The sequence below is a fragment of the Petaurus breviceps genome, unplaced genomic scaffold, assembly GCF_028583685.1.
Source record: "Petaurus breviceps papuanus isolate PSGF00001 unplaced genomic scaffold, PetGlider_PUasm1.0 90740, whole genome shotgun sequence".
NCBI lineage: Eukaryota > Metazoa > Chordata > Mammalia > Diprotodontia > Petauridae > Petaurus > Petaurus breviceps.
Window position 1 is genome coordinate 9145248 of NW_027187330.1, and position 17591 is coordinate 9162838.

The 17591-nt window shown below is 39.7% G+C and overlaps 1 protein-coding gene across 3 annotated transcripts in view; it reads right to left on the bottom strand.

Moving 5' to 3' along the window:
• The window catches only part of CPEB1 (cytoplasmic polyadenylation element binding protein 1), a 79495-nt gene that overhangs the window by 33426 nt on the left and 28478 nt on the right, over positions 1-17591 (bottom strand). For all 3 annotated transcript variants that reach the window (XM_069067265.1, XM_069067264.1, XM_069067266.1), the window contains exon 3: positions 6543-6731. In XM_069067265.1, coding sequence (XP_068923366.1) covers positions 6543-6731 — 189 coding nt within the window. The remainder of the gene's footprint in view (positions 1-6542; positions 6732-17591) is intronic.

The window sequence follows — 17591 nt, forward strand, 5'->3', positions numbered from 1 at the left end:
TCTTACCACAGTAGGCAGGGAAATTCTACCACTGACAGATGTCACAGCTGCTACTCTTACGATCCCCCTTAAGCAACCCTGCCAAGATCCTAAGGAAGCAGTGTTAGTTGGAGGAGTTGGCGAATAATACAACTGACATGTGCCCAAAGGTCTCCATTGCCACTTGTTTCCATTACAATTGTAAAGCACAGTAGAAAAGTGACTACATTCTAGAATCCACAATTGCAAAAGCTACTCTCTCATGTTCCAGATTCTCAAGTCCTACAATTCTATCTCAACTGAAAGGAACTTAACATGCTAGAAAAGTTCACTTTAAATTTACAACTTAAATCTAATTTTAATAACTAAAAATCAGCTCAACTCCTGCCTGATGTGACCAATGAAAAGGAACCTGTGCACCGTTGTAGAGGAACTACTGTCTCTGTTTATATCCAGCCTGTGCCTGGCAGGGGCTGCAGATACATCTCAGGCAAGTCATGGTGAGCTAAGTGCCTAGAACAGGATTGCAGCTCATTAATACGATAGCACGGAGGCTGTGGGAGACCAAATCAGCAATAATATTTTTAGACTAATTGTTAACTTTCTCTACTTTCATCCTCCTTTGCCAGCTCCTGTGGATTTTACAGCTGAGTCACCACCGGAACTTTCTAACGCATTCCCCAGCAGCACAAAGCCCCTAGTGTAGGGAGTGGCAGGATCAGGGTCACAGAGACAACAAATGCTCAAGCTTTTTAAAAGGCCACATTTACCCAGTCATCCAACATAACCCAATACCGTACCAGCCCAAAGCTCATGTAGATAGATGAGAATCTGATCTAAAATGAACACCACTGAACAGGACTCTCTTACCACTAATCTAGTCCATTCCCTTCCCCCAACACCTCTGCTGAACAACATTCTTCCTAACACCAATTCCTCAGGTCAGAATACTCATTCTAAATCTAGGCGAGTGTCCTAGAAGGGGAATATTCTGGTACAGAATTGAGGGTTTAAATCATTAATAGTGATTCCAGGCCTCAAGTGGGCACACTACTAGGCAATTATTTATGTAGTAATATAGGTAAAAAGGAACAAGAACATACAGTTTTTCCCTTATTAAGAGAAAGATCTAATAAAGTAATAAAACAGTATAACCTGTGGGCTCCATTTTATCCCAATACCTAAAAAAGACAATATTCAATACGTCAGGGGCAGAGTTCTGTTTTGTTTTAAATTAGATGAATATAGGCGGCACATAACTAACTCCTTCACACAGTATTAAAACTGACCTAAGCACACAAGCAACATGGTTTCTTTCCCCCAGTCTTGGGACCTGTTGTAAAACTGCTATCTTCCCACAAAATTCATAAACCGTGATCTCCAATGCTGACCTTTGTCATTCTTCTAACAGTAACTAATTTCCTCCAAGATTTCCCTAAACATGTAACTCACTCCTGCCCAACTCTTCCCCAGCCCAGCTTGGTTTCTTGTTTTTATTACTTTCTGGTCCCATCTAGCTAATTTCAAAAGTAATGCTTCTAAACCCCAGGTATGTTATAAATATGTACTTCCTATCTCCTACCCCAGTAACCTACCTCATACCTACTCAATCATCTCCCAAAGCCTCTGAATTATCTTCTTACAACATTGGCTCATTTTTTCTTCTAAGTATAACCAAAATTTAAAGCACTAAGGTCATTAAACAATTTCTCTTTTCAAGAACAGTGTTCTAATCCCAAATACTCTAAAGAATTGTTCTATTATTAGAATGACAGAAGTATAAGCAACCTTAGCCATCATAGAAACATAGATGACTATCTAAAGTGTGAATTCCATCCCATCTATACCATCCCCAACAACTACCCTAAGTTTTTTTTTTTTTTAAGATAGCCCAGGGGTGGGGAATTCACTCCCACTGAACCAAGGCAGCACACACTGCATTTCTGAATTCTAACTGATATAATAGGCCTATAAATTCCACCAATTCATGCTACTTGCAGACCTCTGAAGGCTAAAGCAGAAATGTTATCCTTCTATATATCAGGGACTTTTAACCTTAGAGTTACACAACCTGCTTTGGCAGTCTAGTGAAACCTATGAACCCCTCCTAAGAATAATGTTTTTAAATGAGTAACAAATAAAATACATAGAATTACAAAAGAAACTAATTATATTAAAGACAATTAACAAAAAAAAAATTTTTAAGCGTGGACCCCACATTATGGGGTCACCTAATTCAAACTCTTACAAACTAGGAATACAAGGCATGTACTTTTCTCAAGGTCACAGACAACAGAGCAGTCAGAGCTCAGATTTCCCCACTTTTAGGTCAATGATCTTTCCAACAAACGATGTGTTTAGACAAAAGATAAGAAAAGAATTTTTTTTTACATTTTAAAAGCTTTAATTATGTTTAAAAAATGTAAAAATCATTGTTAGACCCTGGCTGTACCAAGCATAGATTAGGCCACATTTGCCAAACCCTACTTTAGGTCCTCACACAATGGCCGCTGTTTTAGTCATAGGGACTGAAGATGCTCCTGCCAATTGATTTAAGAGCATTATTAGTGTCCCTAGTCACATTTAACATTTCTACACACAGAAAAATGCTTCCCTACCATAAGCTACACTGACCCAGTGATATACAAAGGGAATTTTCCATCCAATTGACCTGACATGATTTTAAATCAATCTGGCTTTGGAATACAGAATACAAGAATCATATAAGGCAGTGGTGACCATGATAGAGTCCAGATAAGTTAGTTAAGTAACACATACACATTATTTCTCCTCAGACCCTGAAATGAATAAAGCACACCAAAATATATAACTCAGAGGTACTTCACCTACAAGAAGAGTAACATTATCTAGAGTCCTAGAATCTAAGATGCTGCAGCAAATATTGATATGGGTTTTATTCTAATAGATTTCATGTGAAAGGCTACTTAGAAGAAACCAGAGCTGCAGCCCCAACCAAGAGTGCTGACAACTCAGCTCTTTCCCTAGTCAACTCCAGATGGCAGACACCAGGCAAGTCTGATGATAAAAGCACTAGTAGATTAACTGATCAGAAGTTGGGGCAGGTAGCAGAACCAAGAAAGTTCATTTTTAGGATCTTACAAGACACTCTTTGAGGAAAGATGCTGTCTCCTTTAAACTCAAAGGCTCCTTTATAACCTGAGAATTTTGAATCATGTTTACTAGCTATTTCTATACTAGGATGTAGGGATTACCAACCTAGCCAAATGCCAATTCCCCAGATATGACAGCTCTGTTGGTGAATGCTCCATTACAAAGATAATCCTACTGCAAGAGAAAACACCAGGTTGAATCCTCAGTTTCTGTACTTACTGACTGAGGCAAGGATGAACAGAATAGCCTTAACATTAGAAGCAATGTCCTGGGCCTCCAGGATGCCTCACTTCCTTAGAATTTTTATTCCAACTTTGAAAAATAATGAAGCTAAAGAAGGTGCTTTCCAAAAGGCTAACCTTCTCTGGAGAAGTTTGCTCATAATTAGAGTCTCCAAAATTACTTTTATATGAAACCAGACAAGTTCTATTTAGGTGGGCAGAAAAATTATACTATCATCTACTCAATGATTGTGATCATCTTCTTAAATATTAATGCCCTGAGCAAAACTGTAGACAACATCTGTAACATTTACATGTATGGTAACTGAGTATATTCAAATAGGTTCTCCATCAGTCCCACTCACCCCCCCCAAAAAAAAAAAATTGGTCCCAGATGACTTAATCATGTTACATCTTACTCAGAGCCTTAAGATCTACACAAAATAAGCCAATTTCCACAAGGATGCAATGAACAAGAAACTCTACCCAATCAATCCACCCAAGGATTTAGATAGCAGAGAACTTAGTATACAGAAACAATATGGACGTAGGTCAAGAGAAGTTCACATGGACAAATCCAAGTCAGTGCTGGGTTGGTAGAGGTGACCAGATATCCTATAGCGGCCAGCCAACAGGGAGTTCTCTTAACATATATTTGAGATGTCAAAAACAAAAACCCCCAGCTAAAAGAGTCTTGTCTTTGATTCAGGATTGCTTGAAAGGGCAATTTTTTTTTTAAAGCAATTGGGGTTAAGTAACTTGCTCAAGGTTACACAGCCAGGTGTTTCTGGGTGGGTGCTAAGTATCTGAGCCCGGATTCGATCCACAAGTCATCCCGACAGTGGAGCCAGGGCAATTTTTAAATCCTCCTAAGTTTCAATGTATCAGATTGTCATGCAAATGAAAAAGATCCTTGGAAGGTTTGAGCAAATATGAGGGGAGACAGATTAGACAAAATATCTAAAATCCCTTCTAGAGCTAAGAGTCTAATACTATTAACTTTTATTCAAAAACATTGCTGCATTCTAACCCCTTTCCCAAAAATGCCTGATTCTTGGGAGTTTCAGAAGATGGTTAAACTTAGCACAGCAGTAAGTTTCTCTTGGAGGACAAAGTTCACATCACTGAATACAGACTAACAATCAGGGGATTTTGGAAATTTGTATAGGCACAACTAAGATACTCAACTTGCTTGGAGAGTGTACTTCTAAATGCACTGTCAGATCAGATGGCATCACATGTCCAGTAATGACAACATGTCCCATACACTTTTTTCTCCAACCCTATCTTTATGAAGGAGGATGGTTACTGACCTATCAGAACTCCTACTCTCTCTAAAGAAGTCCATCTAGTCCTAGGGCTAGGGAAGCAGTGTGGGCAAAAAACGTGGGCTGAATGTTCTTGCTTTGTTGGTGAGAAAAAGATCTGGTAACGCAGCTGTGTGGTAGGAGTTTTACATCCTAATCCAAGGAGGCAGTATACTCATTGGAGGGCTACAAAGAAGGTACATAGTACAGAGATGGAAAAGAAGGAGCTGCCACCAATTTCCAAGCTCTAAGAATAAGGAATGGTGGTTTCAACATCAAATCCTATCTTGTCTATGACAAACCGAAATGTCTCACTACTAAGTACAAGGTCGTAGGCTTAACATCCATGTGGGGTTGCTCACTGTTCTACAGCCCCCTTACTAGTACAGTCATGTGTTACTGATCACAAGACTGTCTGGGTAGGAAGCATAGATTTAGGTTTAACATAAAGTAGACTCTACTACTGTTAAAATAGTTCAAACCAAAGCAACTATGCCACTGAGGCAGGAAGGAGAAGACAGAGCATACTCTACTGCTAAATACCCAAGTCAAGAGCAGGAAGGCCTTCACCATCTAGCAAGTAAGCTTAAAGCTAGAACCTTCTGTAACACAAGTGAAGACAGAACAAAAGAAAGACATGGATTCACAATATCATCTTTTATTATCTAAATACTTAATTAGCAAGGGTCACAAGAACCTTAGGCCTAAAGAGTTCACCCATCACCAATGATCCCAAATGAAGTATGATAAAGTTGCCAGTCCTCCTGAAAAGGCTGGGTACTGCACCGATTGGCTACTAAGTGCTACCTAGGAGGGAACAGAGGGAAGAGGTCAAATAATCACAGTATATCCTGTTCTTCACCCACTCAAATTTTAAAACCTCTTTTTAAAAACCCTCCCCCAATCTCCCTTTTATAATCAAAACTTTTACAAATCCACCAAGCTTTGCAAAGCACTTGAAGACATGCAATTAATAGCTAAAGCTAGGCCTGTCTCTTCCCCCTCCCTCCAAAAAAAGAGGCTAAAACAACACTGCCACATTTTTGGGGTGGGGTACTAATGGATATAATAAGAACTTTCTCCTCCACTAAAGCCACAAAGGCATAAAGGTTGTTTTCCCCACACCTTTCCAAGTCATTTTCAAAGTTCTTAAGTTTCCTGCTACTTAGCCTAAACTGGGTTTAGTTAATGATCCTTCATTGAAAGTAAAATTAGAAAAGAGAAGAAGGGTAAGGAAGGTATGCTTTCCAATCAATTGTACGGAACTGGGACCTTTAGGATGAGGGATGGAGCCCCACGTTAGGAATTTCTAATAGTCAAGTCCCCATCTCCCACTGTCTCTCTAGCTTAAAGACAAATACATTCTAAATGCAGCATGGTTGTAAGATCAGCAAGTTAAAATTCATCCCATGCTGATATTCTGAGACCATTCTTCTGTCTCTCCCCCCCCCCCTCACACACATATACACACACACACACACACACACACACACACACACCTTTACATATTAGCAAATAAGAAAGGTGAGTCTGACATAAATATTCAACCCCTCCCTCCTTCCCCTCCCCCCCACCTAAAAGTATTTTGCTACATCATCTCCAAGATGGAACTAGGCACTTGTGGGTTACTCTAATAATTTCTAGAAAAAGGACAAACATTAGTTACCTTCCTTCACTTGCCCACAGACCCTCAGAAGTATAACAATTTGGAGCATTTATAATATTGAAAGGGAAAAAAAAGGCACTCTCTACAAACACAAGCTGTTTTTCTCACATACCCATCTCTGCAAAACAACTCCATGATAACAGAGAATGAAGACAGGGAAAGAGAAAATCCGACAACTGTTGCTGCGGATGTCAGCTACATACCCCTCCTCCCCTTTCCAGGCCCCAATTCACTCACCCGATTGTGGGCTGCTCTGTGCTGCAGCATCAGAGTCCTGGGTACTCCATGGTCTGTCCCACCCTGTCAAGCTGAGGGACTGCAGGCCAAGGCACAGGTCATTTGCATCCGGGAGGCCCCGGGAAGATTCTTGCGCAGAGGTGGGGAAAAGCATCCTGCTTGTAACTGTTCCTTCAGAGTCTGGGAAGTCTGTTTTGGATAGAACAGACACGAGCCCAAGAGTTAAGGGTACTGTTTAAAAATATATATATATATATTTTTTCCTAACATATATATATAAATATATATAGCATATATAGATATATGTCTATATTTTATATATATACATATATATATATATATTAAAGAGTTTCCTCAAGGCGCAGGCTGCTTCTAATCCAAGCTGCTAGGGCACTGCAGCCACTGTCCCAGCACTTTTAGGGCGTGAGGTCTAGAGCAGTTGCCATACAACCTCCCACCCCCCACCCCACATACACCTATCCCGTCTGCATTACTGACTGGGCCAGCATGTGATCAGGCTGCTGATGCGTACCCCGCTGCCAGTGACATCAGCAAGGCATGCAATAGAGCGGCATCATCTCCTAGAACTAGAGGGGTGGGGAGGGGAGGAGAAACAGCTAGGAGACTTCCCTTCTAGAGACAAGACAGCACAGCAGACAGGAAGAAAAAAGGTGCAGTTTGGCTCAGCCAAGCCAGAAAGGCAGCACAAAACAGGCCCGTGAGCTATAGCAGAGCTGCTGCTGGCAGCCACTGGCTTGAAATCCTTTGACCACGATAACGAGAGAACACCCTGACAAAGACTGAACCCAATGCTTGTTTGCTGCTGCTCCATTCTAGTCCCCTCCCCTCCCTGAAAACCAAAAACACTTTAGTCCTGGACATTCTCCAGCTGCCGGCTTGAGCCCTGATTTAGCAGCCCAATGCAAAGCTTCACAATTCTGCTAGCATAATCTATTTGCTTCAGTTTGGCCCCAGTACCTCCCTGACTGCACTGCTTACCACTGAATAAAGTGGATAACCTTCAGAAAACCAAAATGCAAGCTCCAGATCTCAAGTACCTAATTGGGTAGGGATAGTCAAACCAAACAAGGAGAAATGTGGTCAGGGGGTCAACAACTGATACCCCTTCTCAAGAAGGATGCATGCTTGCTGTATAACAACACTCATATATCACAGGACACTTCCCTATAACTTACGTGACAAGAAAAATCCTGCCTAGAAGAGGACCCCCCCTCCTTGCTACCAATCAATCTCCTTCTTGCCCCAAATAGGGTGTACACCCCCATCAATGAATAACCACATATACACAAGACAGGTTTCCTCTCTTTTGTGACTCTCCTAGGAAGGATATACATGCATCAAAACTTAGAAAATATTACGTGTTTAGCATCCGAAAAGACAAAAACAAGGGGCAGATGCTGCAGGTTGTTAAATCCCACAACAAACAACATTCCACATACAAGTCTGAATCACTAAAAAGATACTTACTTATAAACTAAGCTGTCTAGAAAGTAGAAAAAAATAAAAATTTCTCATGTCTTCTCTTCTTAATCCAAAGGTGAACCTTCAGTACTCTATAGCTATTCCTAACTTACTCCTGCAGCAATCACTCCTTACTTTGAGGGTCCGGAAGCACAACAGGGGCAGCTATCACTACTTTTAACAAAAGGCCGTTGTTCTCCCTCAATGTCCCTTCACCTCTGTCTTTCTACTTAACCTTCACTGCCCCACCCTGCTCCCAACACTCTATGGCACAGCATACTTCCAATCTAGTGAGGTTGTCAGCCAAGAGGTATAGTCAGTCATTATGATAGCTAACAGACATAGTCAGTCCCCTGTCCAATTAGGTACCACTCTGAAGCAGGTATTTTATCTCTCATGAAAAACAACTGCCTAACCACTATCTCCCTTTCTGTCTGAAGATACTGGCCTGTGACACTGACCCTCCACTAACTCTATTCTTTTAACACAGAGTTTTTCCTATAGAAAAGAGATCTGCTGATAGAACACAATCCCACCCAAGATCCCTCACCACATAAAGCTCAGGTTGAATCCTAGGTCCAGGACAGATGTTTCTGAGGTAGCTAGATGGAACAAATGTCACAGTTAGACCTCCCTATGTAACCTACATTGGGAAGAAGCAACTAACGTACAGAGAACATCATCATGAATTCTCTCAAGCCGGCAGAGAAGGGAGAGGGAGGAAAAAGGCAAGAACAGTCCATCTCCTGCAGAAATATCTGGCACCAAGCCTCCTGCAGCACTCCCTGTGTAGGTATCTAAGCTTATGGGTTGGGGAGAAAGAAGAATCTTTGTGGCAGGCTAAGGTGCAGGCTTATTTAGGATTTAAAATCCCCATGGATTTAAAGATGGAAGGGATCTTAAGTCATCTAGTATAACTTCCTCATTTTACAGATGTGAAAGCTAAGACTTAGAGACATTTAAGTGACTTACACAAGATGACAAGGCTAGAAGCAGAGGTCAGTTGCAAATGCAGGCCTGACTCAAAATCAGATTTCTTCCACTGTACCAAAGGAGTTCCTTCCAAGATATTTAGAGGCTACTGCAATCATGTCATCCCCAGCATTCTTTTTGGCTGCTGCAACTCCCCATGACTGCAGAAAAATATTCCTCACCCTGCAATGCATTGTGTGTACAAATACACCTTCACCCACAAATATAGCATCTTTAATAAAATTCTTCTCACGTGTTTTTTCTAAAGGGCTAGATAAGATCCTCCCTAGTGCCACACCATCACGAATTCCCTGGGACCTCATTCTAAAGTACCCCCCCACCTTTAAGAAGAGTAGAACCAGGAGAAATATGTACACAATTACAGACACAACATATGTGTGACGAACAACTTTGATAGACTGGACTCTGCTCAGCAATACAGGGTTATAAGACAACCCCAAAAGACTCATGATGGAGAGAGATGTCTACATCCAGAAAAAGAACTGAGTTTGAATCCAGATTGAAGCAAACTACCTGCTCTTTTTCTTTTTCTTATTTGGTTTTGTTTCCCCTTTCCCACTGCTCATTCCATCTGATACAATCCTTCTTTATAACCTAATGTCTGATGTGAAAGTATTTGCAGATCCTATACTTGATTGTATGCCGCCATGGGGGTGGGGAGAGAGTGAGAGAAAAATTTGAAACTCAAGGAATTGTGGAACTGAATCTTGTAAACTAAAAGTAAACAGACATTAATAAAGACCAAAAAATTAAAAAACAAAACAAAAAAGAAATGGAGAATCTCCAGTGTCCTAGGAGCCACAAAATTAAAAAAAAAATTAAAAAAAGAAACATGCTGGGTTAAAAATATTCTGCTTCTACTATTCTTCTCTCTTCACAGCCACCTTTAAAATTCTTCAGTAATTCTGTTCACGAACTTATCTCCATTCATTTGCCCTCAATTAACTAGATTTGTTGTTCTTTTTTTCAACTGAAGATTTGTGAAACCAGACTATTAGTGAGCCTTGAGAAACTGAGGTTTGGACTTGCTCAGAGAGGAACCACTAAAGTGTCATCCAGGAGAATTTAAGCCACTTGAGGGCAATGGTTTTTCTGCTTTTAAAATTCAAGCACTTAGCACACAATTTTTGGCACATAGATATGCTTGCTGGAAAAAAACTTTCTCAAACTGGGGACTGCTAAAGTGAAAGTCATGTTTTATGAAAATTAATTTGGTAGTAGTATATATGAACCAGAATGAGAATTAAGAGAAAATTAGCCCTAAGGGGAAAGGGGCTCCCCAGTAAGAAAAGACTTGCAGTGATTCAGAACATGTTCAATGGGAATGGAGAACTGACATGAATTCAAATGAAGAATTTGCTACTTAAATCATTAAGATTTATATGTGGAGGGAGAAAAGCAAGAGTCAAAACATCATCATAAGTATCAAGGCTGAAGGCATGTACTGTCTTAGAGACTAGTTCAAGAGACGAAGTGGATTCAGACAAGGTTGTGGATGAAGAGAATACAATCACAAAACCATTAGGAAAGAAAAAAGCTACCTCTAAAGGAATTTAGATAGAAAAGAACATTAGACCTTTACATTATAGGAAAACTCAAATAGGAAGAGAAAAGAGGAGATTCACCCAAAAATAAATTCATCACAAAGTTACCAGAAAAGATAACAGAAGTCACAGAAAGGGTGACATAAAAGTACTGGATCCACAGTAAGAAGACCCAAGTTTGAATGAGTGCCTCAAATCCTTCCTAGTTAGGGGACTCTAGGGATGTCACGTAATTTCTCTCAGCCTCAGTGTACTCATCTGTAAAATGAATGAGAAAGTGTTTATTAGGCACTCAGTATGTCAAAAACTATTAAGCCCTGCAGATACAAATGGAAAAAGCAAGACAACCTCTGCTCTCTAGAACTGACATTAAGCAATAATGCAAAAGACAGTCTGCTTGCAGGGTACATGAAGAGGCCCAGAAGTTCTTGAGGCACAGGACAGATAAGGCAGCCTGATAGTCTTCTGTCTCATCTCATCTCACCCACGCAATGGGAGCACTCAACCAAGATAGGTTCTGGGCACCTGTAGTAGTAGGATATTATATGCCATAATGATGAGGCTAATAGCAACTACTTCACCGTTGCACTAAATATTATTACCACTGTCATAAAAAGGAGAATTATTGTCTGTGTCAAATTATCCAAACATTAATACAGAGGGAACATAGAAAAAGGCTAAAGGATTTAGTTTAAAAAATACAATGAAGTAAGAGAAACCTAAGATATAATTCCAGTAGAGTAACCTCTACAAGTATAAACAATTTCTCAGAGTCAAAAATAACTTGTCCACAAGGGCTATTAAAATAGACTAGAAGAGAAGCAAGTGATAAATGAAACCAGAATTTAAATAAGAGATCTTGAAGGAAAAACAGAAGGTGGAAAATTTTACTTAATGAGCTCCATGAAAAATAAAATTGAGCCATCACTGACTCCATTAGGCAAGAAAATAAGAAAATACAGGGTACCTACAACCAAAAACAACTGACCTTGAAAACAAATACAGCTATTTTAATAATCAGACTCCCTAAAAATCATGACCCAACCAAAAGTCCTGAATACCATGTTACCAGAAATCATAAAGGAAAATCACCCAGTAAACAAATATAAGCCCCCCTGAAAAAGGGAAATTTATGTACCACCACCTCCTAAAACAAGAAAAGCATGGCCAATTTCCAGAGCTTCCAAGAAAAAAAACTGCAAGTAATCAGGAAAAAAAATAGAAGGGAGAAGGAAAGGAGGGAGGGAGATCAAATACCAAGGAACCACAGTCAGCATCACATAAGACTTGGCAGAAAACACTATTAAAGAGAACAAGTCATGGAATATGATATTCCAAAAAGTAAGAGATAAAAAGTCTTACAACCAAGAATATTTTCCCTTGGAAAATCGAACATAATCCTGTGGGGAATGGGGGAAGAGGCCAGGGGCTTTATAAGAACAGAGTATTTTCTAGCATTCCTGATGAAAAAAGCAGTACTGAATAGAAATACTGAAATGCAAACACACCAGAATCAAAACCAATGTAAGTAGGTAAACAACATACAAGCAATTGGTAAAAGCTAAAAAAAATTAAGTGCTTACAATCTGATAGAGGAAGAAGAGGTAAGTAGCCCTTCAGAATCTCATTCTAGAGGTGTCACAAGGTAGGCAAAGTTACATACACAGGAAACAGGTAGCGGTTTTGTTCTCTTCTACTGGTTGTAGTTAAAGGGAGGAAAGAAAAGGGGGAAGGAGTAAATGAATATACCAGGAAAGAGAAAGAAGGGGAATAAACAATTATTAAGCATCTACTATGTGTAAAGAATTTTGCTAAGCTCCTAACAAATTTTATCTTGTTTGGTCCTCACAACAAGCCTGTGAGGTATATGCAGTTATGATTCTAATTTTATAGCTGAAAAAAACTGAGGCAGAGGTTAAGGAACTTGCCCAGGGTCACAAAACACTAATGTCTGAGACCAGTTTTAAACTCAAATCTTAACTCTACGCCTAACATTCTATCCACTGTGCCACCCAGCTACCTATGAAGAGGCAAGAATTGAGAAAGAAAATTATTGAAGCTCATGAAAATAAGAGCCAATGTACACAGAGAAAGGAGGATGGAGAATAGACATTCTGTAATCCTCACTCTTCACCAAAGGAGGAGTGAACACCCCCACATGTGTGCGCGCACACACACATGAAATCCAAAACAGAAACAAGGAAGGATGAGGAAAGGTGAGAGGTAGAATTTAAGAGTGAGGGCAGATTCAGGACAAAATAGTCACAAGCAAAACTACCAATAACTCTGGAGATTAAACCATAAAAAAGGATGTTTAAAATAATCAAGTAAAGAACCACCAGGTTCTTGGGCCTGCCGAAGTGAGAAGCAGAAGAATAGGAACAGACTACTTCAATTATAGATTACTAGTTTTGAACAAATAAATTCCTTCTTTCATCACCTCCTTTGAAAAAACAGAATAGAGAAAATGGAAAAATAATAAGAGAACAAGATGAAAGGTATTACACAATTAACAATTAGAGCCAGGAATGTGAATGGGATAAGTTCATTCGTAAAACTGGATAGGGCAGCAAAATAAATTAGATAGCAGACTAACAATAGTTTGTTAAAGGAAACACGTGAAACAAAAATTTGCCAAGCTAAGATGAAGTGTTGGAGAAGAATTTATTTTACCCCAGGTAAAATAAAGGAAAGCAGAAGTGTAGCAATCAATCTCAAAAGAACAGTTAAAAAAAAAAAAAGACATGATCAAAAGAGTTGAAAAACTATTATACTTAATGGCACCAAAGACAATTAAATCATTTAATAAATACACACCCATAAAATAGCACCTAAATACTTAAAGGAAAAATTACTCAAATTACAGAGAGAAATAAAAGAATTTTAATGAAGGACCTCATTTTCAGAACTAGACATCATAAAGTTAAATACCTAAATACCTTTTAGGAGGCAGAGCCAAGATGGTGGAGAAAAGCGAAGAAGTAGCCTGAGCTTCCCCCAGTTTCTCTCAGAAATAACATTAAATCAAGCTTCTAAAAAAATTCTGAAGCAACAGAATTCACAAAAACATGGAAGTCAACCAATCTTCCAGCCCAAGATGACTTAGGCTTTGAAGAAATATCCGCCTCACTTTTCTAAAAGAGCCCAATCAGTGCTGCCAATGCCTGGGCAAGCCAGCAAGAGGATTTTAACCACAGCACAAATCAGCCAAATGAGGTCCCTTGATCCCGGCTCAGCAGGCCAGTGGCACAGCAGAGTACTTGTGAGGCCTCCAGCCCCAGCATAGCAAGCAAACTGCCAGCCCCATGTAGCAGCAAGCACCCCAAGCGTCCTCAGGGTGGCTGCCCATACAGGTTCTTGGATCTGCTTTGTTAAAGGAAAGCAACTCAAAATGGGTTAACAAGCTTACTTTAATCAGTCAGACATATATCATTTACCTTGTTCAGGGGAAAAGGTCAGCACCCCGAACTTCAGAACACACAGACAGAATTATCAAGACAGAAACAGATCAAGTAGACAGATTTCAAACTGTCCAACCATTACATCCATACCCAGTCAACATCTGGGTTTCAACATCTGGGTTTTTCAAAGCTGGGGGGGGGGGCCTCTGGACAACGGCTTCCCAGAATCCAGATGAAATCACAGAACACTTCTCAAAGTGAGCCCCCAAAACAAAGCCTCACATCAGGGCTTATACAGCCTTCTTCTGGCTCAGAGAATGTAACAACCTTATTGACCCACTGGCCAATTAAAAAGTATCTACTGAAAAACAAGCCTCCCACCCCAGGCTTCAGGTGCACTTTAGCCTAGGGGCAGGGAAGATCTTCCAAATTTGCATTCCCATTACACCCCAGAACCCAGGGCACAACAAGTTCAACAAGGCTGGGTCACCCTAGCACAGTGGGCAAGCTGTCAGCCCCAATATAGAAAGCCAGCAACCAGGCCCCTGGCCCCCAGTTCAATAAGCTTGGGACAATGCTCCCCTATACCTCAGGAACAAAGCTCAACTTTTAAAAATGAGCAAAAAACAAAAAAGAGCCTTAACCATAGAAAGCTACTATTGAAACAAACTTAGAAGGGAATAACAATATCAAAATGCCAACATGCAAAGCCACAAAAGGTCCTCCTGGAAAAGCTCAAAAAGGATTTTAACAATCAAGACGGGACGCTAGATGGCACAGTGAATAGAGCACTAGCCCTGGAGTCAGGAGGCTATGAGTTCAAATTCGGCCTCAGACACTCAACACAAAACTAGCTGTGTGACTTTGGACAAGTCGCTTAACCCCAGTTGCCTTGCCTTTCCCCCTCCAAAAAGAAAAAAAAAAGAAATAAATCAGAATAAGAATTGGAAAGAGAAATGAGTTATGCAAGAAAATTATGAAAATAGAGTCAACAATTTGGAAAAGCATGAAAATTGACTGAAGAAAATAACTCTTTAAAAAATAAAATTGGCAAAATGGAAAAACAATCCACTGGGGGAAAAAAAACTCCTTTCAAAATGGAATTATTGGCCAAATGGAAAAGGAGATACAAAAGTTAACTGAAGAAAATAATTCCTTAAAAATCAGAATGGGGGCAAGTGGAAGCTAATCACTGTGAGACATCAAGAATCAGTCAAACAGGGCCAAGATACTGCAGGAAAGACAGGGAGTTGCCTAAGCTCTCCCCCAAACCTCTCCAAATACCTTTAAATATTGAATCTAAACAAATTCTAGAGAAGAACCAACAAAAAAGATGGAATGAAACAATTTTCCAGCCTAAAACAACTTGAAAGGTCAGCAAGCAAAGTCTGTTGCACCAAGGTAAGAGAGGAATGAAATCCAGCACAAGCTGCCCCAGCAGAGACCAGGCCCCAGCAAACCCAGAGCAATCCTTGGGAGTCACTGAATCATCAGCAGCAGTGGCTGCTTACAAGCTCAGTCCAGACAGTAAGGGAGTCCAACAACTGGTCAGAAGGAGATTACAGGGGTCTGGTCTCTGCTGGCACTGAGGCAGGATGGCACTGTTTTGCCCATACTTGGTTCAGGGTCATAATCCTGGGCAAGAAGGAGCACTAGCAGAACAGAGCTTATGCTCACAGTTCCAAATCAGAAAGGAGTGCTTGTGGTCAACTCATACCATGAGAGTAGTAAACACCTCTCCTTTGATCATACTTGGAAGAACGGAAAACTTGCAGGTCCCTAGAAGTATCTATGAAGACAGCTGCACAAAACTCCTGAAGCTGGGCACAGTGTGCCCTCCAGCATGAAAGCAGAGCCCTATACTTTGACAAAGAGTTAAATCAAGTAATAGGCTGGAAACTACTTGCTCTCTCTCTCTTGTGTTTTGTTTAATTATTTCTTTCTCATTATTCACTCCATTGATTATAATTCTTCTTTACAACTTGACTAATGTTTAATGTCCAGGTATTTGTAGAACCTCTATCTGATTGCTGGCCCCCATGGGGAATGGGGGGTAGGGGAGGGGAGAGGGACAGGGAGAAAATTTGGAGCTCAAGGGATTGCGGAACTGAATGTTGTAAACTAGAAGTAAATAAATTAAAATAAAAAAAAAGACTGGGAAAATGAACAAACAGAAAAAAATTCTGACCATAAAAAATTACTATGGTGACAAGAAGGATCAAAACACACAGTTATAAGAAGGTAACAAAGTCAATGCTCCTACATCCAAAGCCTCCAAGAAAAATATGAAATGGTCTCAGGCCATAGAAAAGCTCAAAAAGGATTTTGAAAATCAAGAGAGGTAAAGGAAAAATTGAGAAGATTTTAGAAATGTAACCGATGCAGGAAAATCATGAGAAACAAGTCAACAATTTGGTAAAGGAGAGAAAAAAAATACTGAAGAAAATAACACCTAGGTCAAATGCTAAGATCCAAAAAGCCAATGAGGAGAAGAATGCCTTAAAAAGCAGAATTGGCCAAGTGGAAAAAGAGGAACAAAAGAGCATTGAAGAAAATTCCTTGAAAACTAGATTTGAGCAAGCTGAAAGTTAATTAACTTCACAAGAAAACAATAAAACAAAATCAAAAAGCATGAAAAAATAGAAGACAACGTGAAAAATCTCATTGGAAAAACAAATGACCTGGAAAATAGACTCAGACGAAATAATTTAAAAATTTCTAGACTACCTGAAAGCCATGATGAAAAAAGAAGCCTATGCACCATCTTTTAAGAAATTACTAAGGAAAACTTGTCCTAATATTCTGAAACCAGAGGGTAAAGCAGAAATTGAAAGAATTCGCCAATCACCTCCTTAAAGAGATGCCCAGGCTGAAAACTAGGAATATCATAGCCAAATTTCAGAGCTCCTAGGTCAAGGAAAAAATATTACAAGTAGTCAGAAGGAAACAATTAAAGTATCATAGTCATAGTCAGGATAACACATTTAGCAGCTTCTACGTTAAAGGATCAGAGGGCTTGGAATATGATATTTCACAGCACAAAAGAGTTTGATTCTTGGTTGTAATTCTCTTACCCAGCAAAACTGAGCATAATCCTTGAGGGGAAAGAATAGACATTCAATGAAATAGAAGACTTAAGTATTCTTTATGAAAAGACCAGAGCTAAGTAGAAAATGTGACTTTTAAATGTAAGAATCAAGAGAAACGTGAAAAGGGAAACAGGAAAGGGAAATCATAAGGGATTTAAGATTAAACTGTTTACACTCCTACATGGGAAGATGATACCTGTTTAACTCATAAGAATTCTCATTCTTTTTTTTAATGCTTTATTAACTTCTGATTTACATCATTCATTTCCACCAGATTTTGAGTTACAAATTTTCTCCCCGTTTTTCCCCTACCCACCACCCCAAAACAGCAGTCCCACAGGATATCCCCTCCTCCAATCTGCTCTCTCCCATATTTTCTCCCATACCCCTTTCGACTTTTCCAGTAGGTCTCTATGCCTCAGTGCCTGTATATCTTACTTCCCAATTACATGTAAGATGGTATTAATAATAGTGTATGTATATATATATATACACACACACACACACACACACACACACACACACACACACACACACATA